At 46.0% G+C, this 16193-nt stretch overlaps 1 protein-coding gene across 5 annotated transcripts in view; it reads left to right on the top strand.

Moving 5' to 3' along the window:
* Positions 1-16193, top strand: part of TMEM104 (transmembrane protein 104) — a 48235-nt gene that overhangs the window by 16483 nt on the left and 15559 nt on the right. For all 5 annotated transcript variants that reach the window (XM_026090429.1, XM_026090430.1, XM_026090432.1 and 2 more), the window contains one exon: positions 14611-14704. In XM_026090429.1, the coding sequence (XP_025946214.1) occupies positions 14611-14704 (94 nt within the window). The remainder of the gene's footprint in view (positions 1-14610; positions 14705-16193) is intronic.

The raw sequence follows: 16193 nt of genomic DNA, 5'->3' as shown, positions 1-16193 counted from the left end.
CTGTCCCCAGCTCTGCTAGTCTCACTTAATGCTTGACCTGTGTCTTGTTTTATTCCCCAGAAAGCAAAGATGATGATGATCTACTTACCCAGAGAGGGTRATCATTCATAAAACACTGAGACCCACAGCACTGACACTGTCTTCAGGTTTGGGCCACCTCTGAAGAGATGATGCTGGTTAATATTTTCCCCACTGTCCTGGTTATAATGTGGACAACTAGTGACCAGTAGTCAGAGCTCTTAAACTTTCTGAGAGAAACCTGGGGATGGGAGGGCAGGGGGACGAAGTCACTTAGTGTCAAGTAAAAAATAGCAACACAGTTTGTCATCGTTCACCAAATGTGGTATCTTGCTAGAGATGTTTTAATATAGACATCACAGAACATGCCCGATTCTCTTAAAGTTTCACTTGAAAAGAAATTTTAGGAATGAAAAGATTTTGTAACTTGCTAGGTTGTTGTGACATAAGCACTGTGCAAGTTCTGAAGCTTTCTGCTGTAGGAAGCTTCAAACCACTATTGGAGGGTTGCATAATTTGGAGGACTTGATGCAGTCAGATACAACTGCTATCCTTAATTTAAAAAAGAAAGGGAATGTTATCTCTCTATCAGATTTCTTCCAAATTGCCTCTCTTTCCATGGACGGGGCTACAGGGTGGTCAGGCTTTCAATTATCAAACATGCTGCTGCCAGAATTGTTGTATGTAGCATTTATTTTAAGCTTAATTGGAATAATGTGTATAATACAAAACCTGGCGTCACCAGACATGAGAAATGTTCACTGCTCCATTGCAGTGATGAAAGTCTGGCAGTTATTTCTTGGATATATCCTGGAGCTTTCGGAGTTCTATTACTCTTTACAGCATGGAGAACTATAACTCTCTGCAAATTTTGTCCAAGCTTGTGTACAGAAGTGGGGTCTTGGACACGTGAGATAGCTGAAAACTGCCTGTCTGAAGGAGAAAAGACAACATGAAAGCAAAATGAAGGAGTGAGATTCCACAAGAGCACAGGGATTTCCTCTCTCTATCCCGGGGGATCCCAGCCTCTAGAGAATTTACTCTATTGTCTTGACTTTCTTTTTCTGTTTTAAGTTCTCCTTCCTTTGAATAATTCAGGTTCCACGTTTCAGTGGGCAAACAAGGACTTTTCTTGCAGGCTAAGTTCCCCTGTGGCAAGAGGACAGATGGACATTGCAATCCCGAAAGAAAGCAGCCCTGGTTTTGGATGAGCCCTGTTGTCCTAGATGCCTGCCTCTAGATTTCTCACCTTGCCTTTGCACTGTATTTAGGCTTTGAGTGATTTTAGGAGCAGGATGGGTGGATGTAACGGAAACCCTTTCCCTGTTCCAGTGAAGCAGGTCTCTGAATGTGGTGCTATATCCCTACTTCTCTGCGCAGGGCCGCACGGAAAGCTTTTTTTGGGGGGGAAGAGGGAACTACCAGGACAAATAGTCTATTATAGGTTTTCTGGGAAAATGCTGCCAATGGGAACTCATTTGTGCCAAGTGCCACCACTCTGCCAAAGATTTGTTCTGCCTTCCTCCTGTCAATTCTTTCTGCCCACACGCCTTGTCTTCTTTTCAACAATAACAATTTCAAACATTGACTCTTCGAGCTGGGTAAGGAGGGGGAAAAAAGAATGACTGACGTAAAAATCCTGTTTCATGGTTTAATGTGCAAAAAGGCCTCTGGAAGCTGTGTCGGCTCTGATCACTGTGAATGGAAGCTGAAAACTCTGTATATAATGAGAATAGTTAAACAGATTAAATCCTTCTCTTGAGACTTGTCTGTCTGTGCAGCATCTTTATTGCTGCTCCAAAATTTCACACCTAAGTGCAACTGCAGAGTCTTCAGAGACCACTAGACCCCTATTAACCTTTGTCTGAACAAATGGTTATCTTGCTTCTTGTTTGTAAATTGGCTTTCAAAATAAAGGCTTGCAAAATAAATAGTCAGAGGCAAGTGCAGGAAATACTGAAATAATCTTTTGCTCCTGTCCCATCACCTGTTGCTAACATTTGCCACCTCTCCTTTGGACCTTGGGGTCTTGGGTGGGTTTAAAAGACAGGCTGTGCAATGCTGTTCCAAACCTGTGAAGACAAGACCATGTGGGGCAAACTGGATAGGAAAGAGGCACGTGTTAGATGGCCCAGTGACCTTGTTGAAGGTAAGGGCTGATTACAGTTAAAGCAGATCGATGGCTTCCTATCTTCTCTGCAGATCAGTCACAACACAGTCATGTCCTCAACAGCTGAAGTGACTCCTGAGTCCCTTGGCTGTTTTGATGGCAAAGTTAAGGGCAGAGCAGAGTTCTCTCTACGTCAGATTTGTGCTTCAATGCCGTCTCTTTATCGTGCTTTCTGTAAGGCCAGTTAGATGTCATCTGTGTAGACTGAGGGGAAGGGGCAGTGGATTTAAGTTTCAGATCTCTCTTCCTAATACTTTCTTGTCTTTCTAATCCGGTGTTACTCTGATGTAGAAATGCGACATGATAGTCCTTGTTTCTAGAAAGCAAATAGGAGATTAAATCCTGGGGATCAGCAGCCATCCAGAGTGTCTGATCCAAAATGCATTCATGACCTGGCAAACAGTGATTCTGTTGTGCACCGTGGCAGCCGTTGTAGCTAAAACCTTTATGCTCTTCTCAGCCCTCCTCTTCTGGCAATTTGGGACATGGTGTCTTCCAAGAAYGGGAAGGAAATGGCTTCAGTTCTCAGGGGAAGCTATGTGCGTTTCAGAAGAGAAGCACTGGCATGGGTACTCCTGGTAGCCTGACTTAGTTGTGTGTTAAAGCTACCAGGTGCATCTGTTCTGTCTGAGTCTCTTGGTTTTTTAGCTGATTGGGAAAAGGGACACGGCATCCGCTTTTACAGGTTCACAGATGCTGCAGTATCGCAGGCAGCCCAGCGGGTGCGGGCCGAGTGAAGATGGGAGCGCAGATGGTTTAATGGAGATTATCCCAGTTGGAAACATGCTTGTGCAGTGCATAAAATGAGCGGGCTTGCAGGCGCTTACCGTCTCCCTTCAGGAAGGGACAATGTCACCCCAGCCTGACGCTCTGATCACAATACTGAGCGACCAGAGCGGGGCCCGGCTGCCGCCGCGGGAGGCTGTGCAGGGGGGTGAGGAGGTAGTCTGAGGACACTTACAGTTGCTTGGTGCCAGCAGAACTTAATCGGTAAATGCAAAGGCTGAACTGATCGGTGTTGATGTAGATCCCGTCTCCTTCTGTCTCCGCGTGGTGCTGCCTTCCTGGGCCCGCTTCTGCCGTAGCCTAGAGCTCCTTCCTCGTCCCTCCAGCGTACGTGCTCTGTTCTCTCCTTGGCATTTCTCCTTTCTGACTGTACAGCACGTGTGCACGCTCTCTGCTCTGTGTGAAGGTACCTGTGATTTTATTCTCAAAACAGATCTAGGTAAAACTGCCCTAGCGAGGGCAAACGTATCAACTTTTTCAGTGCATGAGACTAGTTTTAGCCTCTCTTTTCGTGCCTCCAGGTCAGGGTCGCCTTGTGGCCGCTGTGTTTTTACCTCCCAGCAAATATAGGAGGGTAGCCCTCATGGCTGTACTTGAACAGCCGTGCTTGATCTAAGCTGTCTCTTGCCACCTGGGAGCAGGAGAAACAGTTGGAGCAGTGCTGCAAACAGGATGCATCTTCCAAGGGCACCTGGCTTTGCCCCACTTGTTCCCTTTGCAGCAAGTGCTTTTGCTTTGTCCTGCCTTCCTCAGCTGTGCCCTGCAGCAGCAGCCGGTAATAAATGGGTCACAGCTGCTGTCTCCTGGATATTTATTCTTTCAGGTCTCAGTGTCTGGAGACCTTGAGAACCAGCGGTGGGGAAGGTAGCTGCTTCAGCGGCAGGTGTCTAGAGCGGGGCGGGCTGACTTCACAGCGCATCAGTCAAAAGGGTTTGAGCGTGCCGTCTGGGGTGCTTGCCCTGGGCTCCGGGGTGAGGCTGGGAGGGAGGAAGGAAGGCTGATGGAAGTTTACCTTGCTGGTGTGAAGCCAACGTCTCGTTTAAATAAATCACTTCCAGTACTGTAGCATTGTTATGTTCCGAGCTACCACAGCTTACAGGAAGGATGCTACAGGACTGGGGCACTATTAGCATGTTGCCCTGTATGCTCTATAAGAAGTTATTTATGATAAGACCTTGCCAAAGGTGTTGCATGCTCTTCGCTAGCGCAAATACTCTAGTGTGGTTTATTATGGTGCTAATATGGAAATAGAARCAAATGTACAAAAAACAGCTGCTATTTCTGTGCGTAGTTCCAGTTCTGAAAGCCTTCAAAATAGGGAAAAGCCTCTATTGGGAATCCAGAATATTGTGCCATTTCTGTATGTGCAAGCGCCTGAGCTTTGAGCYATTACTGTGACAGGAGAGGAATTAGCACTGCATTAAGCATAAATATCAATAGCCCTAACTATGTTTGTTACAGGTGCCTCTGAAATACAGCTCTGTTTGGCTAAAAGCCCAGTCTCAGGGGCTGTTTGGAGGCTTCTCGTGTCTCATCTAGTCAGCTTCCAATAAGCGAGGTCAGTTAAGTTGCTCCTTTGCTCTGAAGTGGTTGAAGGAGGACAGGAGCCACGTTAATTTGAAATAAATGGTGTCTGGGAGTGGAACAGGAAGGCATTTCTTAGCTTTTTTTATTGTGAAACTAATAAGGTTGAAATTGGCACATGGCCTTGTTAATATGGCATAAATCCTGCCTCCTTCATCCTGGTCCATTCTTCTTCTGTGGGCTTGTCAATAAATTCTCTCTATTGCTCACTCATCATATGCCTGTGACAGATAAACTAGCAGTTTTGCAGAGTTTCCCACAGCCCTGACCTTTCCTAATGCAAAAGAAATTTTAGTAACTGGCCTGTGGATAAGAGGTTTCTCTTGGCCTGGCAGGAGTGATGGGAACGAGTACAGCGTTCTGAAAGTGGAGTATAAACTTGTATTGCTGTCCCAAGAGCTGGAGTTCAGCTTTTGGTATTTGCCTTGCTTGCTTTCCTTATAAGCTCCTGGCCTTTCGAATAAAGGAAGTATCAGCTGGAAGGCAAGCTTCCCTGCTGCAGGGCTGGGATGGGAGAGGGATCCTTTGGTACAATGGTGAAGAAACAGCAAGACTATGGATTGAAGCAACTATCTTTAAAGGATCAGCTTGTCTCTTTTTACAGAGAAATCGATAGTGCAGGGGACTGGAATGTGTTTTTACGTAGAGCAGTTTGTTTGCTTCGCAATGAGAAGCATTTTTTTCTTAAACAGAGCTTGGACCGTGCTGACGCTTGGTCAGACACTGAGCTTTTCTGGAGCCTGCCTACCAGAGGGCCAATCCTTCCCCCTGCTGCCTGCAGCTGGGTGGCCAGGGCTGTGCAGAAGGACAGKGTGCTGAGCTGGTTCCTGTGACCGGTTGCATGTCTGGCCAGGTGTGCTGCRGGTGCTACTAACCCTTACAAGAAGCAGCGTGCCTGGGGCGACTGGCAGAGGCCACCGGCGAGCTCAGATGCACTTGGTTTCCCCACAGAAGAGAGTGCAGTCCTGTGTCGAAGATTCCTTTTCTGGACTAGATTGTTCCAGGAGACTCATTGATCTGTCTTCTGTTGAATACTTTTGTAGAAAATAAGTCACAAATACATTTCCTCTGTGCAGTGTTACCTTGTGCCGTGGTAGTGACAACATCCTAGAAACTAGAGCTGGAGGAGACCTGTTAAGTCAACTAAGCAGTCCCCCGGGAGACTCAATACAAGCCTTTTTCTCAACAGCATGTTTTCCAGTATTTTGTTCAGTGCTTTAACACTAGTCTTTCTTTTAAACAGAGCTCCGACCTTGCTGCCTGCCTGACCTCACAGCAGCATTTTCATTGAGTAGGGCAGCAGTCTTGTTCTTTCCTCCCCTGAAATTGTCATTAATTCCTCAACATACAGGTAAAAAGCACCAGGGCTGCAGAGCTGTGCAGCTATGCCACTCTAAACATTGCCAGAAGTTTATGTGGGGAAGGGCTCTGGACAGGATAGTATCTCTTCATACGCCGAAATAAGTCTGCAACTTCTTAACAGCCTCCTAAATTGCACTTTATCTCTGGGTGAGATCACTGATGCTCTTGTCCAAAAATGTGGATTTTTGGACTACATCAGCAAATCCCACATGTGGCTCATGCTTCTGTAAGCAGGACTATAAATACAAATAATGCAGCTGGGATYTATCGTGTAAGTTGAAGTTGGTATAATGCTCTCAGGCGGAGCTGATCTCCGAAGCCTGTTGCACCAGTCTGTTTGGTGTGTGCTGTACAGTGTAGGCAAAGCAGGCAGGCAGCAAGCAGGCTGCCTGCGAGCCCCAAGCGCTGTGGCTTTGTGTCCTGCCTTTGTGCTGCTGCAGTTACAAAGCGGGGGCCACTCGCTTTGCCTCCGGGCAGCTCCTCCGTGACACCGCTCAGTGAATGGGGTGATGCTCTGGTCCCTGAAGTTACGACCTCGAGGCAACCGAAAAATGGTGTGAAGCTCTACTGAAAAGTTGATGGGGGAAAAAGTCAAGAGCAAACGTGAYGGCTTAGTGATGGAGCTGGCATGTGTTGTGGCCGATGAGGGATTAGTGGCCTTCGGGAACGGTCATCCTTGCAGAAACCRAGTACCTCCTAACCCTGGCAGTTTGTGGCTTGACATGTTTGCAGGGCCCTTTGCGCATCAGTGTCACACTAGTCCAAGTCTCCCTTGCTTTAGAGCTGTCTAACCCAGCGGCTTTTGGAGTCAATATAAATACGGTTTTAGCTGCCATTACCCTGCCAGGAGATGATATGAATTTGCAAGAATTCTGGGCAGTGTCTGTGTAATAATGAATTTGCCTTCATGCTGTGTTGGAGGGAGCTCATTAATCTCTTGTACCACACTAACAAATTTGGCGGCGGGGGAGGGAAGGGGAAGGAGGGGAGACACTCCTCAAGGTTACCTGGTGTCAGGAAGGAGGAAGGCTCCTGTTTCATAGCCAGTGGGAGGCCAAAGCAAGCTGGGGGGTGGGAGGGAGGTGCAGCCAGACCTGGCTCTGCGACTGCTCTCTGCAGTCCTTCCAAGTGTCATGGGCCAACTATTCAGCTCTCCTTTATCTACCCACTTTGCTGCTTCCCTCCTGCTTGTTCAGATGCAATTAGAAGATGCAGAGTAAGGGGGAGCCAGGGGTCAAGGAGGCGCTAAAGTGATTACAAGACTCTGCAAATGGCTGTGCCATAAATACTCCAGTGATGAAAAATTAGATGCCAGTCACCTCGGGGATATTGCTGGCCTCCATCTTTCTCTTGGCTGTGAAAAACGATTATGGAGGTACATTTACCCCAGAGAATGTAAGTTTGCTGCTGGCTATGATCCTGGACCCATGTGTGCCAGGGACCGCAGTCCTTGCATTGAATGACTTTCTGAAAACACTTTGTGGTTGGATTTTTTCAATTTAAGAGGAAAAAGAACTGKTTTTCTGGGGTGCTCCTTCCAAAGTGAAAAGTTCCCAGTGCACATTGAAATGGGCCAACTTCAGAAACCATCTCTGACCCTGAGTCAGGACGGGGAGAGATGAACAGCACTATCCTTTCTGTCCACATACTGCTTCAACATTGACCTCCTCAAGCTGCATATAGAAGCTGTTCAGTTTCCCCTTAGTCCTTAGTGTGTCAGATGCCCAGCAAGATCAAAACTGGTAGCGACATCGGCTGTGAAATGAACACTTATTTTCTGGATGGGCTGTCAAATGCAAGCTGCCATCAGCTGGTGCTGGACTAGAGCCTTTGAAAATCTCTAGATCATACTCGGATCCACTAAACCAAGTAGCTTTGAGAGTACTGCACTTTGTTCTATGCCTTACGAAAGGTCTCGATCTTGGAGGAAATGCCAGAAGACAGCRGGGTTTAAAGCTGGGAGAACTCTCGGTGTTGAGGCAAAGGAACCGTGAGAGGAAGCATCTGGCTTAGGGTTCCATGGGTGCAGATGGACAAAATGCCACTTGCTTCACTGACAAAAACTGGCCTCGCGGCAGCTGAGGTCTTAGTTTTTGGARTACCTGCTCCCTGCCCTGTGAGACTCAGGAGAAAGGTGGGTGAGGGCTCCTTAGTGCCAGCAATATGCTTCGTGCAAGTTATGACTCTAAACCGCTGCCGGCTGTCCCCAGAGCTGCACGTTAATAACCAGAGCTGCTGTGGCAGTAGATGCCTGCTCTACTCAGAGTGTAACTGGCCTTGTTTCTTTATCCGTAAATATTGCTCGTGTGATGTCTGGCAATTGCAGGCTCCCTCCATTGCGACTTCATTACTCTGTAGGGGATCTGGAGGTTAAAATCCCTCTTGCCTCTCAGCTGCTTTGAGCAATCCTTGTTCTGCTGCTGGGTTATCTCTTTTCAACCAACTTTAAGAGCTTCATAGTCGCTTCTCTGCTTATAACTTACTGCCTATCAGCATGGCCCCTGCTGCAGCCCTGCCTCCAGCCTTGAGAGGCTGTAGATCTTCAGCTTTATTTATTTTTTTTCCAGCTCTCTAAAAAGCTCCTTCCTGAACAATCAGACTCCTTTCATGTATTTATATTTGTACTGTCCACTGCAAGGGGTAAAGCTTTACCAAAGAAAGCTTGGATCGCAGCCCTCGGTGATGTGCCATCTGGCTCTTTAACTTGAGATATGAGCTCATGCGGGAGAGAAACGTGGCCTTGTCACAGTAGTGAAGGGGGAGGAGAGACAGCGGAGGGGGGCACCACGCTGCACTCGAGACCCTTTCCCCTTGACAGGTTTTAGCTGAAAAATGCTGAAGCCCTGGCATGAGTGACTAGAGCCCGCTGTTGGGTAGYGTAGCAGTTGCCACGATTTGAAGTGGACATAGTGAAGCTATTGTAGCAGTGTCAGAGACTGCTGGTAGATGTTGGTGTAGCTGTTAGTAGCTTTGAAATGTTTTAAAGCTCCGTTTTCCTTATCTCAGAGCAACAAACAGGAGTGGGGAAGGCACCTTAACATTTCTGTCTGAAGTCAGTCCTAAAAATACCCTGAAGACATGAATGGACTTCAGGAACACAAATTCAAAAGAAACTATTTTACTGAAGACAGTAGCTCTGTTTCAAGCTTCCAGCCAGGGACGAAACCTCTGACCAGTGTCAGTACTGGTAAATCAAGTTCTTTTCCCATATGCCTCTTCAGATGTGCTCTAGAGGAGAGCACATGACATGGGAACAGAGCAGCCAGTCCCTGGCTCTTGTAGCATCTTGTCCGAAGCTTGCACAGGCTGGTTTTGTTGTTTTGTGTTTTGTCTGTCCCTTCCAGCACTCATCTGGGTTGTGAAGGGGCTCCGAGCTCAGGGACATCTTGCAGAAGCAGAACTGGTGTCAGAATTGCCACTCCTGACAGCGTGTATGAAATGTCTGCTTTTTCCTAGTGTTCAAGGAGACTTTCCTTGCTTCTAAACACTGAATCAAAGAGCGAGCTTCCTCTGGGAGGTGCTTGTTCAGTAGAGCTTGCACCTGCCTGTCAAATCTTGCTTTGCTGTGGGAATGCTCCATACCTGTAGTCTTGTACCTTCTGTAAAGCATTCGACTCTGAGCTTTCCAGCCAAGATGGCAAAGTCTACCAGAGTCATCTCTTTTGTTAAACCGGTAACTCTTCCTTTATAAATGTCAGCTTGCTGCCCATTATGGTTAAGTCGTTTGTAGTACTCTCTTTTTTTTGACGGGGGGAGTGGGGTGGTGGGGAGCACTGTTGATGTTTAAACTTCACAGATGCTGAGCAGTTTCTGGAGAGACAGAGTTGATATTGTCCTGAAATGAAGCCTGTGCGAGATGCTGGCACTTCTTCTATCTAGGTAAAGTGAGGACTTCCAAGGAAGGTTTTCCTTTGAGGTGAGCTCTGGATCTGCAGGTTAGGAAGGCTGGAAGGAGGAAAGGAAAGGGTGGTTGGGAGCACATCCCAAAAGGTGATATTTAAGAAGAGCGCACTATAATTCCTCTTCTTCATATTAGAATGAGGGATCTCTGGCCTGATATTTGAGCCTTGCTAACGTTGTATTGGTATGATAGCTTTGCACTGCTTGAATGGATTTATCCAAAGAATCTTAAACTTTCATTTTTGCTCTGCTCCTGGAGTAGCTGTTCCATTTAATACAATTAGTCTTCGTTGTCTCACTTTCCTCATGCAAATACCCTATTTCTACTCAACCTGGCTGATAGAGCTTCCAGGCTCTAAATTAACAAGAAATGGTAGCTACTCTTTTTAATTCACTGCTTGGTGAGCACCGAATACAGATGTCATTCTTGCAGATGGGTTTGTGGAGCCTGAAAATTAGCAAGTTCTAGTGACAGTTATGAATGAAGCTGATTTTCGGTTGGTTCTCTTGCAAATATATGCAGGCACTAGCCATAATGCTGTAGTTACTACATCTAGTATGTGAATCAGTGAAGTTTGGGATGCTAATTGCACTTCCTGAGCCGTATTGGTTTTTTTGTAAAAGCCACATGCTGGGAAGCAGATGAAAGCTATTGAACTGTACTGGTTCAGAGTGATTTAAGTACCCTTCAGGTCAATAAAGAGCCTGTTTAGTCAATACAACCCTCTGACTTTGGCGTAAAGCATGTTTATATGCTCTGAATTACTCTTGGCTTTAGATGGCCATGACTTAGTAGTTGAGAGCTCTCTTGGTGGTCCTGTTGGCTGAAACTAAGCTGGTAAAAACAGCCAGATGTCCTATTAATACTTGGCCTTACTCTTGTTTTTTTGAGCTAAGCCAATAAGCAAAGTTATGTAACCAAGTTTTAACACAAGAGCTTTAATAAAAGATACTTCTAGAGATATATTTCTGGAGATGGTGCGCCCCAGCTAGTTTCCCTGTGGCAAGAAGACTCAAGTTGGCCAGGCTGCATTTCACTTTGAAGTGCTGCGAGCTGGCAGGTATGGAGGCGGGGAGAGCAGTGGCGGCTGCGTCGCTGGCTGGGCAGGTGCCCCGACCTGGGTGCGCTCCTGGCTGCTGCGCTGCTCCGGGTTGGCTTGCGGGGGGATTGGATTTGAAGGCCCTGCCAGGGCTGAGCAAGCTGGTCTGCTGCTCATGACTCCTACTAGCCTGCAAGGCAGAGTGTAATTCAGGGTGACAAGCTGCCGTCCTTTCCTCTGCTAGCTGGCTTCTAATTTTTTTCTGACTGGAAATGTAATTTTCAGTAAAAGCCACAAATCCACTGTTCTTTTTCAGTCAGTGCTGTGCTGGGTCCTCATGCTGTTTTCAGCACGAAAAAGGAATCTGGAAGGAAAAGTAAAGCTTTTTGCATCTGTTGCATTTATTTGTTGCTGTATATGGATTCCACGTACCGTCTGCAACAGGCCTGGGATGTGTCTGGCCTTTTGCTTTTAATGGAAGAGGTTGGGAGAGAAATTAGAGAATGTCTCTTAACAGTCAGCCCTGTGCAAAAACACAGTAAAGGTTTCTCTCTCCCATCCTGTTGTGAATGTAAGCAGCATTCAGTAGAGCTGATGCTCCTTCTTAGCCAAAGGGAGGATTCTTTTACCTTGTTTAAATTAAAAAAAAGAATCGGCCTTGTACACCTGTTTGTTCCTACTAGGAAACCAACTCAGTAATAGACAAATCTTTAATTAAAGCTGGCTATGTTCATTCTGCCTTGGGTTAATGTGCTGAAGCTTAGGAAGTGAATGATAAACTCCTAGGAAGATTTTTAAGCTAGATCAAGAGGTGAACTAGAAAGCTCAGGAGAGCTTTCCTGATGTGTAAGAGCTTTGCGTGTTTGACGTTTGGCAAGGCAAACTGGTGTGGTTTTCCATGTAGGCTTCAGATTGTTTGAATTGCACATGTAATGAAGCACAGTTGGTAAATTATATTCCTCTGGGGAAAACCTGAGCTTAGTAAACATCAGGAGGAAGTTTGGGTGTATATTTGTCCCATGTGCTTATTTGGGCTTGTTTTTTTCCCTGGGGAGAAGTTATGGAACTAATTAAGTCCAGAGTAGGAAGGGCACTTAGGTGCTTGACACAGTGAGGTAGAGCACCGACCCTTCAGCCACAACGATTCGTATCTCCACCCCTCCCCTGCCCTCCTCCCTCCCAAATGAGCTGAAAAACCAAGATCACAGAGGAGATGGAGAGCAGAAAGATGCGCTCTGCTGATCAAGGGATTTAGTTGTTTAAGATGCCGAGAGCACTGGAGAATGACGGTAGAAGCTGGAGTGTAAAACTGAAAGGGATTCTTTATGCCTCTGTAGTAGTTGTGGGGAAGCACTTAGAGCATCCAGGTTCTTCCAGTGTCTAAAGATGCTTTTTATGCTTTTCAGCAATCGAGCCTCAAACGCTCCTCAACACAGTTCTTTCTTTGATGCTTAAGACAAATCTAGGTTTCRGACCCAGGTGTTTTGGTGGCCGGGGATCTTGTATCAGTCCTTGCATTGGATTAAGATGCTGTTTCGCCGATTGGTTCTGCTACATTCTGATTTGCAAAAGACACCTGTTCCTTAATTATCACCATCCTTCCTCTGTCTCTTCTGTTTCAGCTTTCTGACGCGTAAGCATACATGATTTGAAGGTAGGTTGTGTTCAGTAGTATGTGTGTGGGGTGGGGGGAGTTGAGAGAGATGAGTCACAAACTTGAGTATAATTTCCAGTAATAGAGTTGCTGTCTACTTTGGTTTGCTCTGGGTCTTTGACCTACGTCTCTCTTTTTAGTCATAAGTTTATTTAGTCCTTTAGGGTTTGTGCACTATCCTAGGTATATGACGGCAGTCTGCAGAGGGCAGAAGAGAGTGGAAGGAGAGTGGAGTTATGCACCTGACTGCAAGAAAGGAACCAGAGCGAGAAGAATAAAAAGACTTGTAACTGGTTGTTTTGCTTCTGTGTTAAAATTGCAAGTGTCTTAATAGTTAAGGCTGTTTTAGCTCTTAGTCTTGTCAGTTATGCCTGTGACGTAGTAYCTTCTGTGTGATTTCAGAGTTTCCTCCAAGGATCCTGAATTGCTTCACAAATTTGAATTCTCTGTATGCTTTCTGTCCTTCTTTTGCAAGCAGAAAAAACAAAGTTTGAAGTAGATGATGGCCCCAGGTCAGAATATGTCTTGACCAAGCGGCATGTGGAACCAAGGGTTCTCTCCTGTGATCCCCTCTCTGGATTTACTTTGGTCGTCTGAGAATACTTGTGACGTGAGGTGTTTCCAATTTGCCTTGCAGATGTTCTGAAACTGTCTCAAAGGTTTCTTGGGGTTGTACTAATCTTAAAATAGCTTGRATTCTGTGCTGTCACTGACTCTGTTGGGGTCGACAGAGACCTCGAGGCTCTGCAGCCTGCCCTTTTGAGTCCCTGTTCTTCCCTTCTGGTGACACCTTTTTTTGGGAACTGTTTTAAGAAGTCATAGAAAAGAGCAATGTGTAAATATTAATGTTTAGTATTTGTCTTTAAAATCCCTCTGAGATATTGAACAAATCTGCACAGTGTGTGCTGTGGTCTTCTGGACGCTGCTGTCTTACTGATTGGATCTGCTAGTGCATCATTAGCCCATGACAGCAGCAGTTGTCAGCCTGTGCTGCCCCCTGGATCACAGGTAGAGCTCTCTTCGGTAACGCTCAGCCCATCTCCCCAGCACAGGTAGCTGCACTGAAACGGTGTCCTGCTGACTTCTCTCGGTCCACATTCAGACCTCAGTCAAGGTCTATCATCTTCATGGAGTGAAGTTCTTTCTCTTCTCCACCTGGACTAGCTAGGGCTTTTGAGTGGTGCTCCAGTCCCCCGGGGTAATGGTGCTGGGCAGAGAGCATGGCTCCTTTTGGTATGGGCCAACAGYGTGTTTGCCTTGTGCGCTGTGGTAGAGTGCTAGGGGGAACTCTCATAGGAAACCGCGCAGTCTTAACTTCCAGTTTTGTTGGGTGTATTCTGTGACRTACCTGAAAGAAATGCAACAAACTGGTACTACAGCATTCGCCAGTTTAGTGTGCGAAGGCCCATCGGTCTCCAAATGCACACCTAAGAGAGGGCAGTGAGGAGAGAACTGTCCTCGTTGACAGTACCTTTAATTTCCACTCTGAATAGAGCTCTTTCTTAACAGTATCTCTTTGATTTTCCTTACTTTGCAAAACGTTTCAGCTTCCCAGTCAACAGCTTRACTGTTATGGTGTAAACTTCCTCCTATAAAACGTGCAACTTAAAGCATGGAAAAAATGGTCTGGGCAGACCTGGTTCCATTGCCATTCAGCCTAGAACACCTCAAAGCTAGCCCATCAATGTTAATGTAGGCAGACTGGTCACAGTTATTGCTATCCAGACCTAAATTGAGCATGTACCCAGACAAAGATGCCACAGTTTAATATTTAATGTTCTGTAAAGCTGCACTGAGAGCTCATACTGAAATGTGTCAGTAAAGGCGTGCTGTAGCAGTGAGAGCAAGCGGCTGAGAGCCAAGAGGATCCTGCTCTCTACCTCCGCCTGAGGCATGTTCTCTGATCCAAGCAACTTGCTTGACCCCCTTGCGTCTCAGCCAAACCAGCTGTAAAATTAAGCAGCAAAGAAAGCTCAGTGACAAACAGATGTGTCTGGAGGTGAACTTTCAAGGCAAGCTTAGCTTTACCTGTAAATTTGTCTTAATAGCAGGATTTCTGTTTTTTAACCTAATGTATGTTTTTGTTGTCCTTCCAGGCAGCATTCACTCTTCTCCTGGGTCCTTTCACCTTCTTCAATGTGCAGAAGACAAAGTATCTACAAATCATGACATCCCTGATGAGATGGATAGGTGAGTGTTGGCAGGACCCCACCTCTTCACTGTAGRTGGAACTGAGTCATGCTATTGATGAATCTTTTTGGCAAGATTTTTTTTGTTTGAAAACAAATGCTTGTCAAAACAACCTCTTTGAGGAGGATTGTCCAGGCCTGATAAATCTTCGATCAGGAAGGATGTGGGKTTTTTTCTGGGATGAAATTTCTGACTGAAACTAACGCTGTTCTTGATCAGACATGGTCTGGTAGATACAGCTTTAACCTCATTTATGTGAGAGAGATGGGAGAGATGTGGATTGGTCTCCTTTGTCTGGGCTAAGTACGTTAACCACCAGTTGCTGTTCTGCAGTACGTCTCTCTCTCAGCATGTGTATAACAGGTTTTGAACAATCTTGTTTTTGATCTGAGAACTAAAGGGACTTCTCTAGGATTATTTTTTTTTCCCCTTGTTTTATCATCTGTTTGCATTTTTCCCTGGGCCTTGCTTTAGCATAGGATATGCTGCATTGAAAACTCCTAAACCAATGTATGCTGTYCTTGGGAAGCACTGCTCTCATGAGTCCATTCCAAAATCTTACTGCCAAGGACTTTGGGGAAGACGTCAGTGCAAACCATATTTYCTTTAAGGGGAATAAAAGATTCCTGATTTTGCAGTGCTGTTGTCATGCAAAGATGCAGCTGCCTCATATCTGGCTTGTATGTGTACATGCAGTTAAAGGCTGAGAGGTGCAAGAGTGTGTCTTATGGAGGCTTATGCTGAGGTTCATATTACTGTGTGTAACCTAGACAGGATAACTGATATTCAGAGCTAACAGAATGGGTGCTACAGCACTAGCAGCATTTCAGCAGATTAGCAGTCTCCTGTTTGATGGCRCAGACCATTCCAGCACGGGTTAGTGCTGCTTATGCCTATCACTGACCTGCACCAGGAAGAAAAGTTGATTCTCAGACTATTTCCCACCACCACCACCACACACTTGACCTGACTTCAGTGGGGCAAAAAGTAACTTTCTGCGAGTTCAAAGGCCCTGATCCTGTTTGGAAATGGCTGGTGGTCACTGCAGGGGAACGGAGATTCTCTGTTCCGAAGAACATCTGAGGTGGGGTTAAGCAGTTGTCACCCAAGAAAATGAGGTTGGATTTTAAGCCTTGGAGCCTCAGATGCTGAATAGTTTGAGTTAACGAACGCTCACCTTGGGTGCTGTGAAAATCTTGAATGTYGGTTTCTCCCCTTTGTTGTCTGAGCACATGAAAGGTTTGAAAGCCCCCATGTTCTTCAGAGAAAGAGSTTATCTCATTAAGGGGTATTAAAGTAAGTAAAAAAAGTAATCTCCTCTCAGCTCATTGGCCTGTTTCCAATCACCTGGCCTCCTCTTTCCCGGTAGAGACATCAGTCAGACCTCATCCTGTCTCTGTGACAACCTGATGCCTGTCTGGTCTGTCATTGGTTTCCTATTAGCCTGCTCCCTCCAGTATGAGGTTTGTTAAACCTTGCCGTAAAGGCA

The sequence above is a fragment of the Apteryx rowi genome, unplaced genomic scaffold (assembly GCF_003343035.1).
Source record: "Apteryx rowi isolate R43461 unplaced genomic scaffold, aptRow1 scaffold_86, whole genome shotgun sequence".
Lineage (NCBI taxonomy): Eukaryota > Metazoa > Chordata > Aves > Apterygiformes > Apterygidae > Apteryx > Apteryx rowi.
Note: the sequence above shows the minus strand (reverse complement) of the source record. Positions and strands in the feature narration are given on the sequence as shown.